The 20,878-nt window shown below is 38.6% G+C and overlaps 2 protein-coding genes across 2 annotated transcripts in view; both read left to right on the top strand. All coding sequences in view use genetic code 11, as the record gives it.

Annotated features, from left to right (window-relative positions):
* Positions 1 to 3,314: 3,314 nt before the first annotated feature.
* EGR_10013 (hypothetical protein) lies at positions 3,315 to 13,851 on the top strand (the record flags this gene model as incomplete). The annotated part of the gene is made up of 7 exons (XM_024499262.1): positions 3,315 to 3,627; positions 3,709 to 3,888; positions 6,082 to 6,238; positions 7,105 to 7,175; positions 9,198 to 9,454; positions 12,077 to 12,333; positions 13,782 to 13,851. The coding sequence occupies 7 exons, from the start codon at positions 3,315 to 3,317 to the stop codon at positions 13,849 to 13,851; spliced, it is 1,305 nt and encodes a 434-aa protein (XP_024346326.1).
* Positions 13,852 to 14,193: 342 nt separating this feature from the next.
* EGR_10012 (Tensin-1) overlaps positions 14,194 to 20,878 on the top strand; it is a gene marked incomplete at both ends in the record, with an annotated part of 19,286 nt that continues 12,601 nt past the window's right edge. The window contains 4 exons of the mRNA XM_024499261.1: positions 14,194 to 14,503; positions 18,693 to 19,136; positions 20,091 to 20,144; positions 20,225 to 20,275. Of these exons, the coding sequence (XP_024346325.1) occupies positions 14,194 to 14,503; positions 18,693 to 19,136; positions 20,091 to 20,144; positions 20,225 to 20,275 (859 nt within the window). The remainder of the gene's footprint in view (positions 14,504 to 18,692; positions 19,137 to 20,090; positions 20,145 to 20,224; positions 20,276 to 20,878) is intronic.

Below are 20,878 nucleotides of genomic sequence, written 5' to 3'. Positions count from 1 at the left end.
GAATCTCCTCCCCTAACTTTTCCTTTCCAAGAGATAATCAAGCGTCTCTGAACGATTGTTCCTTGTAAGTTCTCTTTCCTTCGTGGGCCTTGCGGTGTGATGCATCCAAGTCGTTCATGATTGGTAAGCCATGATGATTGCGATCAGCCCCGTTGTGAGTAAATAAATGTGGTTTAAATGTGGAAAGCACTGTTTCCCATGTACTTTTGTTACTCTGCTAAGAGAAATAAGCCCAAATTAATGAATGAAAAGGCCTCTATAATACTCTAAGGTGTTTTTCCTTAATCTAAGTTTAATATATCGAATACGTAACGGAGCCAAATCGTCATTTCGAATCACTATTAATATTAACAAGGTGGCAAGGCGTTTATAAAGAGAGGTAGACTTGTCAAAGAACCTGTGATTCAAAAGTTCTTTTTCCCATACCCCATTTGGGTGAATTTTTTAATGTGTAGGTTATTAAATATGTAATAATTTCTCAGATTTCCAATGCAAAAGCGGCATCCGTTACATAGCTTAGGTAGTATAAGGTTATTCCGCGACATTAAATCTGCTTATGCTCCATCTACAATGGTATGGAGTTCTCTTAATGCCATTACGTGATGGGACGTTCCTCTTGAGTGTGTGGGTTTTTTTATTAACCTTAAATTACATCACTCGTCAATTATCCTTCGAGAAGAGATAGAATAGCTTATGTCTATTTCACTATTTGATTTCGTTTAACCTCTGGAGAACATATTATCTGATGTGTAAAGTCAGGTAAGGAAATTTGGACGTCACACGTATATGACGCTGGTAACGCACTTGTTAGAAGTCATTTCCAAAACTTGGAGATTGATGACTCTGACCTTGCTTTAAAAAGAATTCCTGAAATTGGGGATAGTTCCAGTTAGATACTTATCATTTAAGATAAAACAAACGCATCTTTTCTTAAAAGTAAATGAAAACAGTGCTGTATCAAATGCCGGAGTTTCCGACCCATTTTAGTGGAACGAGTGCTTATTAGTTTGCACAACTAGGTTTTTGATTTCCATTCCGATCTATTCGACTGATCGCCCTTTCATCGAATTAGATTTTTGTTTTGTGGAATTTGCATAATCACGAGTGGGACTGCTTAATGACATAGAACTTTAACGATATTCCACTTGATCAATGATGCAAATATCCAGTCCTGGACATTATTTGATTAAATACATAACAAATACTTGTTTAACCTCACACTGAAGTTAGACCAATAGAACTTATAGAGGTTCAAGTAATTACATCGTTTCAAGTTAGAAAATGCATTCGATTTTAATGTTGCGATCGTATGCCTGCGGTGGTACGCATCTTATCTGAACAGGAGACATCCATCTTCTTTTGCGAACCTAACCATCGCCGGTGCCAAAATGTGTACTTCCATGTTTTCTTCGACTGCTTAGATCAAATCAAATCAGATTGCTTAATGGCCATTGGCACCATTAACATTGGCATTTGTGAAGTGCAGCACATAGCCTTCGTTTGGGGGAGGATATGCCATTGCTACAACTTCCTCCACCTTGTGTACTTTTATCAACACACCATGGGAAAATTGACCTTGGAAAGTACATTCCACCGCGACCGCAACTTTCAGCTGACGAGATGCGTGAAAGATGGTGAAAAAGTGCGACCTCGATGCAAATCAATTTTTTTCGAATTACCATTACTGCTACCCGCGACCAAGTTTCGAAATAAAGTAGCTACTGAATTCCTCAACTCTTTAATGGCAGTAGTATAACCAAAGTAGCCACTTTCAAAGTGGAGCACTACTTCCACTTTCTACGCAGCAAACGTCTACGATTTACTGGGGTAGCGAAAACTAAAAAATCCGAAAGGGCTTACGCTCTGAATAAAAACAAATAAATAAATAGAACTCAGTTAATAAGATAGTTAAGTTGTGAATAACACTCAGTAAAATAACGCAGACTTCGTCTCATTTGAAGTAAAGATTAGACGATTTTGGCGCGACTCTACTGCTTATCCACATATTTGGGTGGCGAATTGTTAGTGAGATTTTTCCTTCCCAAAAACCTGACCATTCTCTACGCCACTTTTCACTTAGATCACAATTTTTAGTGGGAGACGTCAAAGAGGGGTTCGCCTTGTCTTGGTAGCTAAAATTAGCCTTCATGAATGTCCTTAAATGCCATCTGGCACTTCATTCACATTTATGTAAATACCATTTTTTAAGAGTTATTGAGAAATCCAATGCTCCGCTCTGAAAGACTACTCTACATCTCAACAGTTTTTATTTGAATAATAATAATAAATAATAATAATATCATCTGACTGAAAAGAAGGATCCATAGTAGTTAATGCAAGTAACAATCACTACAAATACTCGGATAACCTTATCCAACTTTATTTACTTCAAATATGTGTCTAGTACCATAGAAACAGACATGATCCAATAAAACATGAACAGAAATTATTTCTGATGAGGCTTTCTATGTTTAAAATAAATATGGACTCTAAGATTTACTAATCATATTGTTGAGGAAGAATTGTAAAAAATTTTTCGAGTTTACTTCATTACTGTGCGCCATAATGATGCCTGAAACTCTCGTGAAGTTAGCTTTATTACAGGTGTTATAACTCATGTCTGGCACTGACTATTCCAAATATATCAATGTATAAACATCTGCCAGCATGTCAACATTCTTTGAAGTGACCTGTTTTCGAGGCATTATCATAGTCATCATATCGCCGTAAAAACAAAGAAATTTGCTGTCAAAGCAACAATTAATTAGGGAATTCGCTAATGTATTTTGCCTCCACTGCCTCCAATTTAGATCCCCACATAACCCATCCAGTTTGACGTTGACAACTTACGCGAAAAAAGCGCGCTACTTTTGCTAGTAAGTAGGCGGTGTTGCTGTGCACATGCTAGCATGGCATAAAGAGCAAGGCGACCCTATGCATACACATACGCTCACTATTTACGATCCACCCTGTGGCCTCTCCTTGAAACTTCAATTTACAACACAATTTCATACTCATGCATAACTACGCTAACATACACGCGACGAAACCGAGAAAAGGTTTGGACAAATTTTACACATACTGGATGACTGCATATCGATTTGAGTAACTTAGAATATCGATTGCTAATTTCCTACGAATGAAAAGAACATGATTGTGAACAACATTGTGGAAAGGAACGACTTCAGCAGCAGGTCAATTGAATGTGTGTGCATGGACAGTTGCAATTGGCCAATTAAAAGTATGCGCGCGTGGGCGCAGTCACAATAAACACCCACACACACACAAGCACATCCAGTTTTATTTCGCGGAATATGTTCGAGGTGCGTCAAGGCACCGAAGCCTCTGTAAGGGAACATGCATGGCCATATTCCAGAGGACCCACGTATCGATTTCAAGTAATCGATCATGTGAGGAATGCTGCTCCTCATGACGCATCGTCTTCAACAGAGAAGACGGACTTGGAGACACGGATTTGGAGGCTGTGCGCCAGCCTTCAGAGCGTTCTGGAGCGGTCTAGAACGAAGAAGAGGTGGAGTAGGAGGGATAAAATCTTTCCTACATATACAACTTGCTGTCAATGCTTTTTTCAACCCTATGAACAGGATGTTTCTAGGGCTGATATGTGTGAGCTTTGAAGCAGTCCCTTAACCTCTACAAAGCCTTGTTTATGTCTGACTTCAGTGCTTTGGTTTATTCTTTTTGTAGATCTCGATAGTGGAGGAAATTTGCACGGGCCGCTGGATTTGAAGCATTCTTCCAAGTTGGATGGAATGAGGAAGTCCGGTGGCAGTTTCATCAAGAGGTCGTGGGTTGAAGGACAGCGATCACAGTCTTCCACAAGATCAGAAGGCAGGTTTAAAAGTCCTGGCTTTTCGGGCAGCATTCGTACTCACATACGCCACCTTAACTCAATCGCCTACAATGTTTAGTGGTAAACATTTATACCAATGTTCTATCATTGTCATATTCGAGCAGGATAAAGTAAAACTGGAATGTAGATTTAGGGTTCTACATGCGAGTGCTTGTCAAAATTTATTTGGCTTTGTGCTACACATTTCTGCTCTTTTTCTAGTTTCAAATGTTTTTGTAGACACTCGTGCTATTATTGCCATTATTTATGAGTTTCCGACTGTTAACTACCAACTGGCAAACGCCATCAGAACGAAACCATGGTTGTTTGGTTTTCTGCACCGGTATGAGATGGAGAAAAGAATATGGGCACTTATTCAATTTCTATACCCACTTATCGCTCACACACATGGCACATCGCTGTCTCTGTGCGGCCAGAGTAAATGTCAGTATATGAAATGAAAATGTGATCAGAGTGAGGAAAATAAAGGTGCTAGACGAAGGGAAATCTCTGGTTTAAATGTCAGCGGAAATTTTGGCCAAAACTTAAAAGAGTGGATTTTTCTATGCTGCTAATCCTGAGGTGTCATACTATTCATCTGGGTGAACTTCTGCCCGAGTCATTGAATCCCTGGCATCGAAGTAGAGGAAACTACCCTTTCTGCAAGAAAGCTATGCTAATTTTGACTTCACTGCCAAAGTATGTGCACTTTCAGAGTGATATGCATCGTTTAATCAGTGGTCAGCAATCAACCGTGTTTTCTTGGACTCTATCGTAGATTAAGCAGTAATATCGAAGGTGGCTGATGATAGATTTTAGCAAATTTGGGGCATACATATTTGACCTTCTGCATCTTCTTCAAATTCGACTAACTCATGATTGTTTGAGTGAATAAAATGTAAATAAATGTTATTGCTAATAGCCCTCACAACAAAGTTTGGAGGACACCTGTTAGTGGCGATAAGGTATAGATGTTGCTCAGCTAGGGTAAGTTTTATCATAAAATATAACTTTTCAATCGCATTTTTCGATAATCGAATTTTAAACTGGAGCTATTTATATTGAATTTTCAATCGTCATCGAACGATCAAGGAGAATACTTTGTAATTTACAATCTATATGAGGTAACTACACTATACTAAAAATAACTTCATTTCCTTTAACCTATTTTAATTAACTGTTGGAGTCTTCAAGCAAACATTTGGATAGTGGTAGTGGAAAGCTGTCTTATATCTCGAACCGGTTCAATAAAACAGCTTCATTTAATAATAATACATAAAATTGCTAAATATACCTTATTTCTTTTAAAAATCTTGTTTATTCTCCCAAAATCCCAATTATGAAATAAAACTGCTTGTTGAAAATGAATCATATAAGCTTTACAGTAGCAGGATGACCCACTGGCGCACATCTGTCATATTGGCAAATATTTTGCCGATATCTGGCATCACTTGACATCGACTGTTACCAGTTTTGGGTTCCAGGTAAGTTAATGCTTACGCATAATTTCTCAAACATTTGGAATAAAGTAGTAAATATTAGCCCTTATTCGAAAAAGAATTTTGAACAAACACAAAGCCAGTTATTAAAAGTTACTTTTAATTATATTTCCATATTGATTGTGCCCGGGATAGTTTCTCTTTGAAGCCATAAACTAGGTTCTGCAGTGTAAAATTTATGATTCAGTGATTCTAGCTAAGCAGTCTTGGCATTTGCTGCAATACCAGGAATAGGATCAAACATCCACCCACCCAAATAACCCCAGTCCAACCAATCATGTTGCTCGTATTCCTCCCTCTTCAAGGACATTGGCAACGCCCAAAATAGCAGCTATTTTGCAGATCTGTGGGGAAAAGGAGGTGGCAGGCAACCTTCCACTGTACACTGCCAATAATGTAATGTCACATTGGGTTTTGGGCCCTTTTCCCCACCTCTGTACCCGCGTGTGCCAGGTTCTTGGTTTTGTACTTAGACTCGAGGGGATGGATGTTATTAGGGCGTTGGCACTCGGACGCGGGAGCCTTGAAAGGTTCCTTATATACGAAATCACCACTGTTTGCTGATATTTTGAGGGCTGTTGGTAATTAGGTTTGGGTTGATACAAGGGAATGTTAATTAATAAAATTGTTGTGAACATTGTAAAAGGACTGCACGCAATTTTTATTTAGTTTCTATTCCTGTTTAGACAAATCACCCAATTTGACTATGATATTTCTGGTCTGACCTAGTATCAAATGCCTTCCCAATGTCTCTAACCCTGGCAACTCAAGAGAGTCCCAACGCTAGGAGTGATGCAGCAGTGAAAGTTGTTGACAATCCATCCCTGGGTCATGCAAAGTGTATGATAAGGAGCAGTTCCACTGAAACATTTCCGACCATCCCCAAGTAAAATCCATCGTTTCAATTTATGAATTTTTAATTATCACACAGTTGGATGTCAGATTTTGGAGACTTAAGGGTGCGAAACATTTTTTTCTAGTTTAAAACTAAATGATCCTGTGAAAGTCAAATAGTAGTGCCAAGAGCAACGTCTATTCGTTGTCAAACTTCTCATGGTGGACTTGAAAATGGAATGGAATTTAGTTGTTTTGTTAAATTTTAGCTGTGATTAAATTATGTGAGTCGACTATCATAACCTTGGTAATTTGTAACGCTTTAAACCATTAAACATGTTCGAATTTTCAACTCTGGAAGCATGTGAATATCCTGGAAACAATTGAGCACTATGGCATAAGGAAATTGATCATGTCAGTCTGGATGTGTTTTACTAATATGAGACCATTAGTTATAAATTTATTTGACCAATTCAAAGGTTACTCAAAACCAAAAATGCAATTATCATCAATCCAAAAGCGTTCTGCATTCACTTTGTCATGCTTTAAATTCGGCCAATCTGTTTCAAACAAACAACGTAGTGATGTCATCGTTAGCATAAAATACTAATGAACATCTGTAACTTATTTGCATCATGTGAGCTCGGATAAAAAGCCGGGGTTTCGGATGTGTGCGACTCAAGTTGCCCTCTAGAATCCATTTCTAGAAGAACATCTAAGTAAACAACTTTATCGATGAAATCATTATTTTTAAGTAAAGTGCAAATCCCAAAAACGTATGGACTACATTGTCGTTTATGATCAAAACTAGCAGCGATAATTAGTCAGATGGATTAAGCCTCAGGTGGAAAGGGATTTTGGGCTGAACAAAGCACCAAATCTGTGCGAATATGTACTTTCTATGGCTTTGTATATTAGGGTCAGTAAAAGGTCATCAATGGTCATCAAAAGTCATCATCAGGTGAACGATCCGGTGGAAGAGTCAGGGGGTAAGCCATAAGAGCGGCCTGCAATATCCAAGGGTGGTATTTGTACCTTGTGATATGAGAGTTGCGAATGCTTGTGGCATGCATATTTTTGAAAATTCAACTCAAATAAGAAAGAGCACATTTATCTTATATGAAGGTCGTGTAGTTGGCATACTTGAACCAACTGCTTAACTGAAGTAAAGCCGTTAAAGGCTCTAAAGTTTCTCACAATTCGGCAAGATACCTAACTGAGGAAAAATGATGGCTCACGGAAAAAAAACGATTTCCCAATAAGTATTAACAAACATGTTGATAGTGTGACTTATTAATGAAGCCCTTCTGGACCATTTCCTGCACGACCTTATCAACAGCTGCAAGAACAAGTGCAGCATATGAGTTTGTTGCTATAAACTGTGAACAAAAAATTACGCTCTATTTTGGGGAGTCGATGCATTGTCCTTTTTGAATCTTCCTTATACCAGTGCCCGTAGCAGCAACGCCCAGACCTAACATTATAACGGAATGATGGGAATGTTTCTACTGCAAGTTGAAAATCAAACATAATGCAGAACATATGGACTAGTATAAGAGTGGCTTGAAATTGCGCGGATAAATTATCCATCTAGTCCTTACACCTTCCCACAAATGAGGTTTACCTGAAGAGATTATCCCATGAAGTAGTTGGCACTTTATTCATTTCCCAAACCCATTTTCCTCCTTCGGCTGGGCTATCTTCGTGTGGGTGTATTCGCAGCTAACAAGAGGGAGAAAGAGCCTTTCTGATAATTAGTGTGGTCGCTTAAAACAGTGGCATTCAGCCCTAGCGCTAAATGGCAAATAGGGCCTTATATCTACGCTTCCAAAGATTGCTATTATTAGTAAGTTTTCGAGGCGCGCAGTTTCGCAGATTTACCACGAAAACCACTCACCTCCGGTAGTCTCTTGAGAAACCAATAACATTAGGGAGAATAAAATGCTATTGAATTACTAGTTTAGCGCCTGATAACGATTAGCTTTTGTTCTCCGGTAGAGTTGAACTTGCAGAATGCGGATAAACACTTCTAACTAATTTTTCGTCGTATTTCGATGACTCATTTATTCGTAGCCAATTATCCTGTTCATATTTGCATGAAGCAACATCAGGTGAGGTAGAGGAGCAGCTATTTTTCAAATATGGGTATTAACCTGAAACCATACGAAGCTTGCACCACTTACTTTTCCAATTACCTTGAGGTCATTTTTAAAACCCTCATGAAGTTAAACGCCTTTCTAGAGATGCGGAAAATTTGAGGCAAGTTGTGGCTGAAAGTTAATTCATTTTGTGCCAATACGGAGTGCAGCTTCTAAATATAGGACAATGCTCCAGCACTTCTGAAACATTTGTCTTCGTACAGGCAATACCACCACTTCTTCTGTGCCGGTTTTCATCAATTGATAGATTTTCTTCACTTTCTTGCCAGTGTATAACATTTTACTGTCAGAATTACCTTTATATTGACTTGAGCTACATCGGAACCAGTCATAAACACAGGATGAAGTGAACCTAGTGGTTTTGTGATATCCCTGATTTTTAGGCACAAATGTGTTTAATACAATATTTTTCATCTCTTCGAAGATGGGACTGATAAGAGACTTCAAAATCTGTACTTCTAAGTTCTTGAATAACTATTAAGTTCTCATTTAAATATTCTTTTCACAATAAATGCAACACTAACGTTTTAAGTATGGTAATAGAATACGCGATATCATCACAAATTTGGTCAACTTCACTGATGCAATGGCATTTTCTTGCAGGAAGGGCTGTGGCATTAAGCGTTTGTCAAAGGGGCCACCTCAAGCTTTTTTTCTACATAAAGAAGTGTACTGAGTATAGCTAATTTATTTCACTTGTCTCGATGCTTCATTCGAATCGCATGGTAGATAAGCTCTCGTTAATGCCGCTAAAATGATGAGATGCTTTGAAATTAGTGGGTCTTAAGGTGTGTCTAATGAGAACTTGGTGTCGCTTTTTTGTTAATCTATCATCTTTCCTTCATCCATTAGCCAATTACCAAACGCTTGATGGTTATCGCTCAAGGACTTACTCGGAGTCCAGAGGTCATGTGAGCGCCGAGATTGATGGGCTATTGGACGATCTCAACCGGATGCGGCATCGCGAGAACCTTAGCAACCGCACGAGCATGACTCGCTGGTCGTCTCTCGGCACAGTTCGTGGCGATGGCGGTAGATACAGCACCACCCTAATCAGACGACATATGAAGCGCGGTCGCGAGCCTGTGGATGTTTACCTCCAGAAACCGGTGGGTAAAGTGGTGCCCTTTTTTAGGTGACTACTTTATTGCTACCCTGTGAGTTTTCGTTAGTAATTGACTGGTGACCTCAATAAGTCAAGTCATAAATTACTACTGAACAATCTTTTAAGTGGAGAATAAATGCGTATGTAATGTTGTTTGGTTAAAAGTATTTCATGAATGAAAAATTCATTCAAGTTTGGAAATACTTTCCAATAAAAGGTGATAGGCTAAGTTATTCGATAATCATATAAAGTAAACACTTACTGTTAAACTCGTGCACCTTTCCACTGGTAAGTTGAGCAGGACACGTCTGCAAACTTTTGTAAGTGTGAACATCAATACATACAGTAGTATTCAACCGACTGCCTTTTCGAATAAGATGTCTCTCATGGTTTTCATGTCCACCCCTCTAGAACCACATATCCATTAACACATATTTTTTTGTGCAAATTGTCAGTCAGTAGTACCTTGTAGAGGTCTTTTAATAAAACTACCCTGTTCTCAATTACTTCAATTATTTACATGAGTAAAGAAGTGTACATTTTTCCACTTATTGGATTTAAAAGGAAACAGTGAGTCATTTTTAGGGTATGAAATATTCTAACTATCCACTAGATAATAATACGTTGAAAGAAGAATGACAGCATGTTAGAAGTTGAAGCAATCAATCAATCGTCATATGAGCTGTGTAACGCTTGAGGTTTCAACTTATTGGATTTTCATTGCAAGACGTCACAGGGTATCACTTTTTTGTCGAAATCTTGGTTCATATCAATTACACTTAATTGCAAACTGCCTTTATCTAGTTTCCATAATGACCGTCACACTATCTGAATTGTTAAATAAGCGCTCATGGAGGGCGTGTCACCAATGGAAAGAAATGCGCACAAAAGGAACGCGCAGAACAGACAGGGTCATATGACCTTACCGCATGCACTCACCACTTATGGCAGCTGAACTTGCCAAATACATCATCTCGGATAAGTGTGCTTACGATAAGAGTGAAACAATTTTTGGTTTTTTGTCAACGCAGCCATTGATTGCTTAAAAATTCAGCCACCCTCAGAACATGTTCAAAACTACCTATTCTCTAAGCTATGAATATCCCAGTTCTAGCAGGAGTTAAAGGATGCACTTAGTATTAATATCACAATGAGAATACACGTTTTTAACGTTGCATAAAAAAGATGCTGCATATTTCGTTTTATGCATGCAACATCACCAAAACGCTACTAGCACTAGTTGAAAATCTGCGTCCATTTTTGCAAAGAAAACCGACTTTCTTTCGTGGAGAATTGTAATTGTGTTCATTTTGGTAGGACGAAAACCCATGGTGAGGACAACCTAGCGTTCAAGTCGTTTTGACATGTTGATTTGAGGCATGCTTTCCAATCGTAGCGATTTTTCTTATTGTTAAATAATTGTTTGCTTGATAGATCTGGTTACGGTTAACAAAGGAAAAAGAGGCCATCTTGTGTCATAGGTCCAATGGGCATGAACAAAACGGTTTTAATATATTCGTTTCAAAGAGTGCATTGTTCCAGACTTTAACAAACCCGAGCCCTAATACCTTCTGGCTGACATTCATTCCAAGAATTGGAACTTTGCAAAGTTACTGTAAATTTTGTTTGGAAGTATTAAATCCGTTGTAAAACAACTCATTTTTTATCCGATTAACAACTCTCGTGTCTTAATTAGGATTAAACTCAACGAGTTTTATGAAGGAGGAGTGCAACATAACGCGAATGTCAAGTAGAGTCTGGAACGAACAGGTGAATGAATGACCGAGTAAACGCATGATTCAGTGGATGGACGTAGAAACGAATAGTTGATCACATTTTACGGATGAATGAATTACGGGTGAATGAATGTATGCAGAAAGTAACAAATAAAATAATGAGTAGATAAAAGGGGAACCAGCATCTGAATGAATAAATAAAAGTGATATGGGAGCTACTGTATTTGTTTAATCGGCAATTAGTAATTGCCCTTATTCTGATTAGCGTTTAACTTCAGGTTAAACAAATATTTAGAAGAGGATTTTATGGTTATACTATGCTAAAATGTCTCGTTTTACATTATGGAATCATGGAATAAAAGAACTTCCTGATATTATTTTCAGTTCAATTGAATGTATTTTTGTTGCGTCACAAAACTTGTTTTGACCTTTTGCTGGAACATATATCAGAAACTGGGCCAGAACTAATTTCAAAACAACAAAGTGTGTTAACACCTGAATAAAATATGAGATTTGACAACTCAAATTTTGGTGATATACTACATCTTTGCATTTGCTTCAGTTATTTTGTTAATTTTTTTGCCATAGATAATTAGCAAGATGACAACGAGGTTCGAAATACTTCGAAGTATGGATTAACGCGAGCACGAATCCCTTTATCTGATAAGTTTGGGAATGAACGTATAGAGTGATTCATTTTATTGTCTGTGTTTAATTTTTTTAGTTGATTTTCTAGTGTAACACCAATTTGAGTCCTTTAATCAAGTGTTTACGTGCACTTTAATACAGTAACGGAGAGGTTTAAACCCATGGAAACGTTAAAATGGCAGCGTCTTCTAAATGTACCATAACGTAGTTTAAGAGCGCTCTGCCACTTCTTTCGTTGTCAGTTGACCTCGAATCTGTCTAAGGTGGATCTACTGTCAGTGGACAACCGCAGCGTTCTCCGTGTCTCTCCGGTCACGCTACAAGAGGAAAATCGAAGCTCTGCTCGCGAACAGCGTCTGATAGATGAGTTGATGGAGACGAGACGCGAGTTACAGCGCACCCGTAGCATGATGTCGGAGGATGGAAAACGGGGCCTTAACTATGGATCTACGCTGAAGGTTCCTATCAACAATGAGGCGTCGAGAAACCACAGTATGAGGTAGTCTTCCACCGCTCCACCGACGAATAATTTGTAAATCAGGGACTAGACATTATGGATCTAATATGTATTCCAGGGGCAAAATTTGTCTACACCTTGATGTTCATTGTTAGGATTAATACACATATCACTCATAGAACTCTTGAAATCCAAAAGATGGTTCATTGGATTTTAGAATAATAATATTTGTTATGAATGTTGGGTGGAAAATTGACCAAATGTGTACCATAATTCCTACATGGTCATGAAACCGGCGTTACTTTTTGGTCAACTTAACTACCATCCAAAAATTGAAAAAGGAATTCAAGTGACTTGTTTTTGACAAGATTTAACACAATCAGTCATTATAACCGAATGAAGAACACGTGTCACGTATTCGTGACGCCGTATTGAAAAAAATTTATTTGAAACCTGTCACTTTTACAAATCAAAAATTTATCGTCAAAGAGCTTTTATAACGGGAAAGCTACTCTATGATAAAGGAAAGTACAAAGTGCTATGTGGTTTTGAGTACGTAATGGGGGAATATTCTCATGTGACACAAACATCTTTTTTCGTAGCTAGGGCTTTATTTTTTTCCAAAAACTAGTTTTTGCATGATGTCCACAATTATGGGTATTTTTATATTTGTAATTCACGAAGTCCACAAACGCAGATAATTAAAACAAAGTAAACCAGCTAAGAGTGGGTTAGTATCATTTTATGGAATAGGCCAGTTAAGAATAATTAGACTATTGTTCTCAATGGCATTAGGGAATCATTTCAAATGCTTTGAATCGCTAGTGAAATGAAGTTTATATTTATCTATGTGGGTTTCATTTGCCAGACTACGAATATTTTGACATATCACTGCTGCGTGGTCACCGTGATAATAATATCCTAATCACCATGCCGGAATATCACTCCTTTGCGATGGCCTTAAAAATATTTTTACAATCTGTTGTTTAATAATACGTTTAAACACCTACCATTCTCCCTACATTTTATGTGGTCCTGTTGACAAACATTACGTCAAAACGGGACTATCCAAAACTGTTAGAACCTGCACAGAATTCCATCCGCTAAAGTTAAAAGGACATAATTAGAACCGCTGCTCAAATTATTTAAAGACGCGACTGGAAATCACGACTTTTTGAATTAATTTAGAGTTCTGTTCGTAGATCGATTTTCAAATATTGACATTTTAAAGACAAATTCACGATTGACACGGTTTAAAACTAATCATTTCATAAAGTAACTATGTAAAAATTCCATCCACGAAAACTACTGGAGATTTTCGTGTTTTGAAGTCATCTGTTTAGTTGATGAAAAAACAAGACTGTGCATGGATGGGTTTGGGGGTATTAAAACAATCCATAGGCGAAAGTGGCTGCCTTTTAAAAATAAGTAATTGTCTATTGATAATTTTCATTTCCCCTTCACCTTTCCTTTCACCACTCCCTGGATAGAGCCAAAGGCAAGTTTGAAATTATCTCTGCATGCATGAAGCTATCGCATGAGCGGAGCTTATATAAATAGTTGCACTTGCGCACCACGATACGAGGCACACGCAATTATCGATCACCACTCTACGCATGTGCATCAGTTCTGTTCACATGCCCTCCATCGAATGCGCACCCTCTCAGTCACTCACACAGGGACACGTACGCACGTATGCGCACGTACATTTGCATTGCACGCGTGCAAGCCATCTCTTCAGTGTGTCGGAGCTCAAGCAAGCAGATCCAGCATACGACGGCGCCAAAAACAGGAGGAAATTAAAAAAAGAAAGAAATAAGGCCATCAAGCGCATTGATAGACAGAGGGCTAACCAACGAATTCATTGGCGTTGAATGCTGACAAGGCAGGGGTAGAGAAGATATGGAGGTCACAGGCACAGACTTTGGCATCCGCGATCCTGATAACATGACCCTCTATCCCGCACCGAATTTCATTCATTCCCCCGAGCGAATTCGGGAACACATGGGAGAGGTACGAACCCCTCCTTTGAGTCGAATGTATCGCTGTGAAGAGACAGTGTCACCTATCAGCCGATGTGTCTCCGGATATTCCAGGGACTATCAGCAGAAGATGTATCGAGGCGGATTTTCCCAAGATCTGCAAGCGTCCACTGAGAACTACGTCTCCAGCACTGGAGGCGCTACTTCACCAAGGAATTTTTCGCTTTCGAGTAGGTCTAGCTCTTGTTTTCAAATTTTATTCTTTATCACAATAAACTTATTGGTAGAATTTGTGCGCCAACCTAATGCCAATTACTCTCTCAGGGGTAGTAGCCATTTGTATCATTTAATATCTGATTTTGCTGGGACCTCTTCATTCACGTCAATTCTGGAAAATGGAAAAGAGGAGGAGCAGAACGCAGTAATGTTTGCGGGATTGATTGCCGTTCCTTTCCTTAACCAGAAGCTAACAAGAAGGCAAATGTACTTTTTCTCATTTTGGAAATGAAGTACAGTGATGCTGACTCACAAATGCTTAATTAAATGGGCATTACTCAACCTCATCGCATAAAGTGCCTGTGTGCGTGCATTTCCGCCTTATCCACGTGTTTCTGCCCCGTGAGAACTTAGGCTGATCATCTGGATCTATGTTTCTGAGATGAATTCATGAAAAATCCAGTCTCCATACTAATCAAATCAGTCACAAAACCTATTGGTTCTTAGATTTACTCTCTGCCGCTTGCGAAATATGTCTTACAAAGCGTATATCAACTAAACTCAAACTTATCACATGAGATTGGATTTTTAGCGACTTTGGATAGCCTTAGCCGCCGCATTTGGGGGGCGTATTTCGCAGTTTTCGGTGGTTTGGATCAGTTAGAGTTCCTTTTGCAACAAAAGGTCAAGGCGCGAATCATTCCTCACAAAGGGCATACTGGTATGGGACATTATTTTACCTAAAAGAGCTCACGTTCTTTTTCATTTTTAGAAGAAATTATCTTAATTCTTACCAGTTGGTAGTTGTTTACTCGGAGAACAGTGAATTCACCAAAGATTTGGCCTGTTTTCTCACGAACATGCTGCTGTCATGCTTTCATTGTTAGCATAGAATCAACTATTAATTCATGTGAAAGTAAACACTTATTGATCACCTTTTTTGACATAGAATGCCATGAAAGTTTCTTTCGTTTAGACAATATAATCCGCGAGGTATTTATCACTTACAGTTAGAATTGAGCCATTCTAGTTTGGCTGCTTCCCATTTTTAATCTTTGCGCCAAAGTACCGATGATTGATGATAGAAGAATCCAAATAAGTGAATTTTATTTATCCACTCAAATCTTTTGTCATATCAGTTATCTTCAAACCTCATTTGTTTTGAATTGCAGAAGACCCACCTAGCATTTTGATTAATTTCAAATGGTTTGTTTGTCTGTTTTATCGTGCCGATGAGGTTTTAAATTGGCATTACACAAAAATTCTTATATGAATGCCTATTTCTTTCTTTCTTTTCCTCTCAAAATGTTGGGGAAATTATGAATCATTTGTATTCAATTTCGCAAGATTCGTGAATCCTTCATTTTCTTTTGATTTCGTATTCCTGTTAACAGTTTTGACTTTACACTTGAAAGAAGGAGCTTTCACAAATATATGTATTTTGAATTGATTTTTTAGAACAAATCAACTTTTATTTGTTTAGAACGCCCTAATCGACTATTTACCTTAATAAATACCTTAGCAACTGACGGTGCCACCGTACACCCGAGTGCAAATGCCCTGCTTCGGGTAAGCGCAGCAACAGAGGTAATTCAACTCTCGACTCAAATAACTCCGAAGCAGCTGTCAATAAACCTACAGACGTGGAGGCAGGGGCCCGTTGCCAAAATGGAGGCATCCGCCGCTAGATGCCTGCTGTAGTTCACTCTCCAGCTAGTGCTGTAAGCGGAGCAGGTTTAGAAGAGGTGTGTTTTTCATTGGGTGACTAGTCTAAGGAAGTACCGTTGCAGAACAATACTTCTAAAAAACCTTACTTTAAATCGGCCTTTGACGGCGCACTAAGACAAGACGTGGTGAACATTTGGCATTATGCTATCACAGCTTCATCTAATGAACATAGTATGAATTCATCCTCAAAATAGTCATTTATGAACTTCGGAAGTCAATCATTTGGCACATATTTCATTTGAAATGACGATTTTCTTGATTCCAAAAGTTCCAGTAAATAAAAAACTGTAAGAAATTGTTTAGAAAGATGGAATGATGTCTTAGTGATGAATTTTTGGTATGTAATGCTGAAATATGGTTGACTCAGATTTGGAATTAACGTATCTGACCTGCCGTCGCCTTATGAAACGCTACTGTTAAGTGTGGTGAATCCCTTTATTTTGATGGATTTTTTATCGTTAATTTAATTAATTAGCGGTGAGAACTAAGGAATGTTTTCTATGGAGGCAAAATCGAAAGACATGTAGAGGAAATAAACATCCTATAGCTTAAGGCCTGTTTCCTAAAAATAACGTTATATTGATAGACGAAAAGTTCGGGACACTGTTGGCCGGCATTTCGTGATAATTGTGTATACCGTTGAAACAAATGTTAAATTGGATGCTGGTGAGATAAGAGATGGCTTCATTTAAACTTGTCCGTTTTCGTATCAGTAGTGGATATAAAATTTGATTCCTTAAATTTCTACATCAAAGGTACCAATACTAGAATGGTATGAGGGAGTTGATTAAATGAATGAATTTGCCCTCTGTATTGGATCCTATTCCTACTGCTTTTTGGTAATGTAGACTTGCCTTTTAGTTTTGTAAAAGCTATGTGGGCCATTTTTCAGTACATCTGTGTCATGCAATATCAGTCTTTTAATAGAGGAGAGAGATGCCCTTGTGGGTGTAAGTTAACGTTGGTCACAATGATAGTGGTGTCCGATGGCTGAAAAGTTCCCATGACTGCACATGACAAAGAAGTGGAGGGTGACATTTCTTTCCAACAGAGACCCCTTAAGCTATGTGATTTTATGATGCAGAGTTGATCTTCATACTTTTCTTCCGCATTTCTTCAGAATAGTGATTTCATGTATGAGGGTCGCACAATTTGTAGCAAATTAATCAAATGAAAAAGTACTTTATTTGGACTAACTTATGTCAGTTTTTAAGTCCAAATTATTACAATGTAAAAGGGGTCAAGCCAAAGGACTCAACGATGCACAAGTCATCTTGATTTCCCTTAATTGAAATCAAATACTTGCCATTATTGTAAAGGGAACTTCATAAATTGATGTTCTTTTTACCACTTTGCTAAGCGTGTGGACAGTGATAAAGCATTTAAAATAGCTTTTAAATCACCTATCTAAATTTTAAAGTTTGTACTAAAATAATGCTTAAAGTGGTTTGCATCAATAATTCCGTTTCCAAACGGGCTCAAAACCCCGACCAAGGTTATCGTGCATAAAATTTACCTTTTTTAGTTTTATCTTGGGCTAGAACGGCTTTTGGTGGCTGATATCAAGCCGTTTGGCCAGGGAATAGGGAGGGACCCGGTGATGAAGAAAGGAAGGAATACCATCTCTTACCCGTCAGAATGCAGAAAATAATCTTGGTAAATAATAAGTCACACGAATTACTGTTCGGTGTCAATGATAGTGATACTTGAGAAAGTGTGTTTACCCCATGATAAAAGTTGCTTTAACTGTACAATAGAATGTAACCTTTTAAAAGGTCTCTTTATTTATGCGAATTGTTGTGATATCTGGTTAGTAACGTGTAGTTAAAGCAGGACTTAATAACAAACATTGCCCTTATAATTACTTAAATCGGAAAACCCAGTAGCCGGGGAAAAACATTTGTGATCAAATGAGATAAAAGTAGTGCGTTTATGGAAATCGATCCTATCCAAATATTGACAGTTCAATAAGTTTTCCAAAACGATCAGGGTTGTTTCTCAAATGAGTTTCATTCGTTTCGAATATGGCGTTTAAAATAGCGAAAAATGTGCCAAGTAAATGCTTGGTGTTGCAAGCATTCTTACTGATGACCCTCTCGTCTACGCTTTGAGTAATGTAGTCCGAGGCGCTTCAATCAGGGAAACCAAAGGCGTAACTTGACTGTGCAAGGTTTCGATCGTCCAGTTCTGGTTTGTACAGGCTGGATGAGAATGGTAGGGCATTGATAAAAAGCGCGTAAAATACCCCTCGATTCAGAAATTGGTAATGTTCACTAAAGTTATATTGAGATCCAAATCCTGCGGAGTAATTTTCCAGCACTTGAGCTGTTTCCTCTTTTTCTCGTGGCGATCGCAGAAATTCTTCCCTAGTGGTGGATCTGATGATCACCTCCAAGGTGGATGTCAACTCGAATAGGTAGATGGTAGCTCCGAAGACGTATATTCACGTTGAACTAGGGTTGTTTTGTCTTTTAGATGGAGCCAGTGACTCTTACACATCCTCCACCCGTTTCAACCATCCAACTTCTCCAACCACAAACATCTCGATGCCCCGGCGTTCCATTCGCGAGACCTCGGTACGAGTGCAGGGTGGACAAGACGACCAGATGGAGTGGTCACGAAGGGAAGAAAGTGTGCGAGAAATGGGCTCAAGCCGTTATCACTCACAGCTCTCCAGCCGTCACTCAGACCACCACCAACATCAATTCCTTAGCTCGCCGCTGCCCCAAATCAATGGCTACTCGCCACTGCCACCACCGATCCCAACACCGACCAGTCCGGGCTCGCAGAGTGTAAAAATTACGCGGAAACCCATCCAGGTGCAGCGAAATGGCGATCAGGAGGTGATCACTACGGAGGAAGTGAAAAAGGAAGATGACGACAGTGAGACTATCATTCACCGACGCACCATTAGACGGAGTGGGTAGTCATCTGTGAGACTTGGATGGACTAGTCTAGAAGTTTGCGCAGTACTTCTCATTTATACGGAGGCCATTTACGCTGAACCAAGACTGTTGAGTTTGCAAAATTGTTTACTTCTAAGAGAAAAAAAACTATTTTTATTTCCAAAGTAGTCCCTTATTGTACTTGTAAAATTTGTCAGCATTTGGCTAATACTTGGCAAGCCTCAATATTAGAAAGATTTGACAGTGGAGTAGCGGTAGCATTCCTTCTCAAAAGCGTGAAATAAAAATTTTCAATTTAACTTGAATACCACTGTCATTAATCAAAGCAGTCTCTGTGTTCCCGGTTGTGCTCCCATGTTCAATATGAGTGTTGTGGAACGGAGCGCAATGATTAGTGTAACAGTGGTCAAATCTACCGCTTCTTGATTTAATCACGTAATTCACATCTAGGCTTATGGCTGCGATGCCAAACATGTCACATGTATGTGACGCCATGGGTGAATGGTCTAAGTATCCTGGGTGTAAAGGTGTGAAGGTAGCATGCGTAGAACTGGTCGAACTTCAAATAGATAGAGATTGAAATTGTAATTTATCACCTTCGGAAAGGTTTAATCACATTTAGTACCATTTGCCCCGACTTAGGCTATTCTCTTCCTCCAGACAGTAAGATGATTTGTATTCCACTAACCTAGATAGACCTTTTCCAGTGTTACCTTTTAAGAAACTGGTAATATGATTAGATCGTACTTTGAGGTGCCCTGATATTCCTTTTTGACACTTTCTGCTAACTCTATGTACAGGGTGTTCCTTCTAAAGCCACTGCTTACTTTACACGTTAGTCCTAATGTAAACCCTATGATTCAAAAGTAATCTAACTTCTGTTACATGTGATTTCTTTAAATCACCTTGAAATGGGAAGATACACTCGGTATAGTTGTAACTTGTTTAAAAATATTCTCACTTTCAGAACGTGTTCCTTCGTCTCATTTGATCTCTCGTGAGAATAACGTCCCGGAGGATTGTGAGTATAGCCGCATTTTGTTGATCCACAGTTAGCAACCCGTTAGATACACTCAGATACATACGTTTTTGCCATTCCAGTTCAGCGAACGTCATCTGTCAGTAGTCAAAGAAGAATCGAGAACTCCAGAAGTAAGCCTTTCTTTTTGGAAAAAAAATGACACGTGAATTCCTTCTGATTTCGAGGGACATGGATTATTCATCGTATGATCAAATGTATACAAATTATAGCCATGTGCATTTAGCTCACACCATTTACTGAAGTTATATATTTTTACCTCTAGTATCAACAAATATTCTTGGTTCTTGGAATGATAGACAACCAAGAAGCATTAATTTCTCACTAGATTACCATTTAGCTTTCAGCTTTTATTTTGTATGAGTGTATCTACAAAACCCTGATAATTGGCAATTTGCAAGGAATGAACACGTCTTACACAACAATGAGGCTTAAGACAAGCCATTGTTCCAATCTTCAAAGCAGTGCGTTTTTTTCAATTCATTGCTAAATATAGCTATTCCTTCCTCGGAATGTTAGCTAATGCTGCTTAAATAAAACCGGGAATTCGATTTCTTGCACGAGTAGAAAGGAGGACTTTTTGTAAGAGAAAAGTAAATTTCTTTTTTGACAGTCCCTCTCTTATTCCATACATTTATCCTCCATCGCTTAAATACCGCCTGGGGGGCTTCGGATTGGAAAGATCTGTCTATAGGGCTGATCCATCCTAGGGGCCT

Source organism: Echinococcus granulosus (genome assembly GCF_000524195.1).
Source record: "Echinococcus granulosus chromosome Unknown EG_S00183, whole genome shotgun sequence".
NCBI lineage: Eukaryota > Metazoa > Platyhelminthes > Cestoda > Cyclophyllidea > Taeniidae > Echinococcus > Echinococcus granulosus.
The sequence above is the reverse complement of the archived record's forward strand: the minus strand, read 5'-3'. Positions and strand labels throughout refer to the sequence as shown.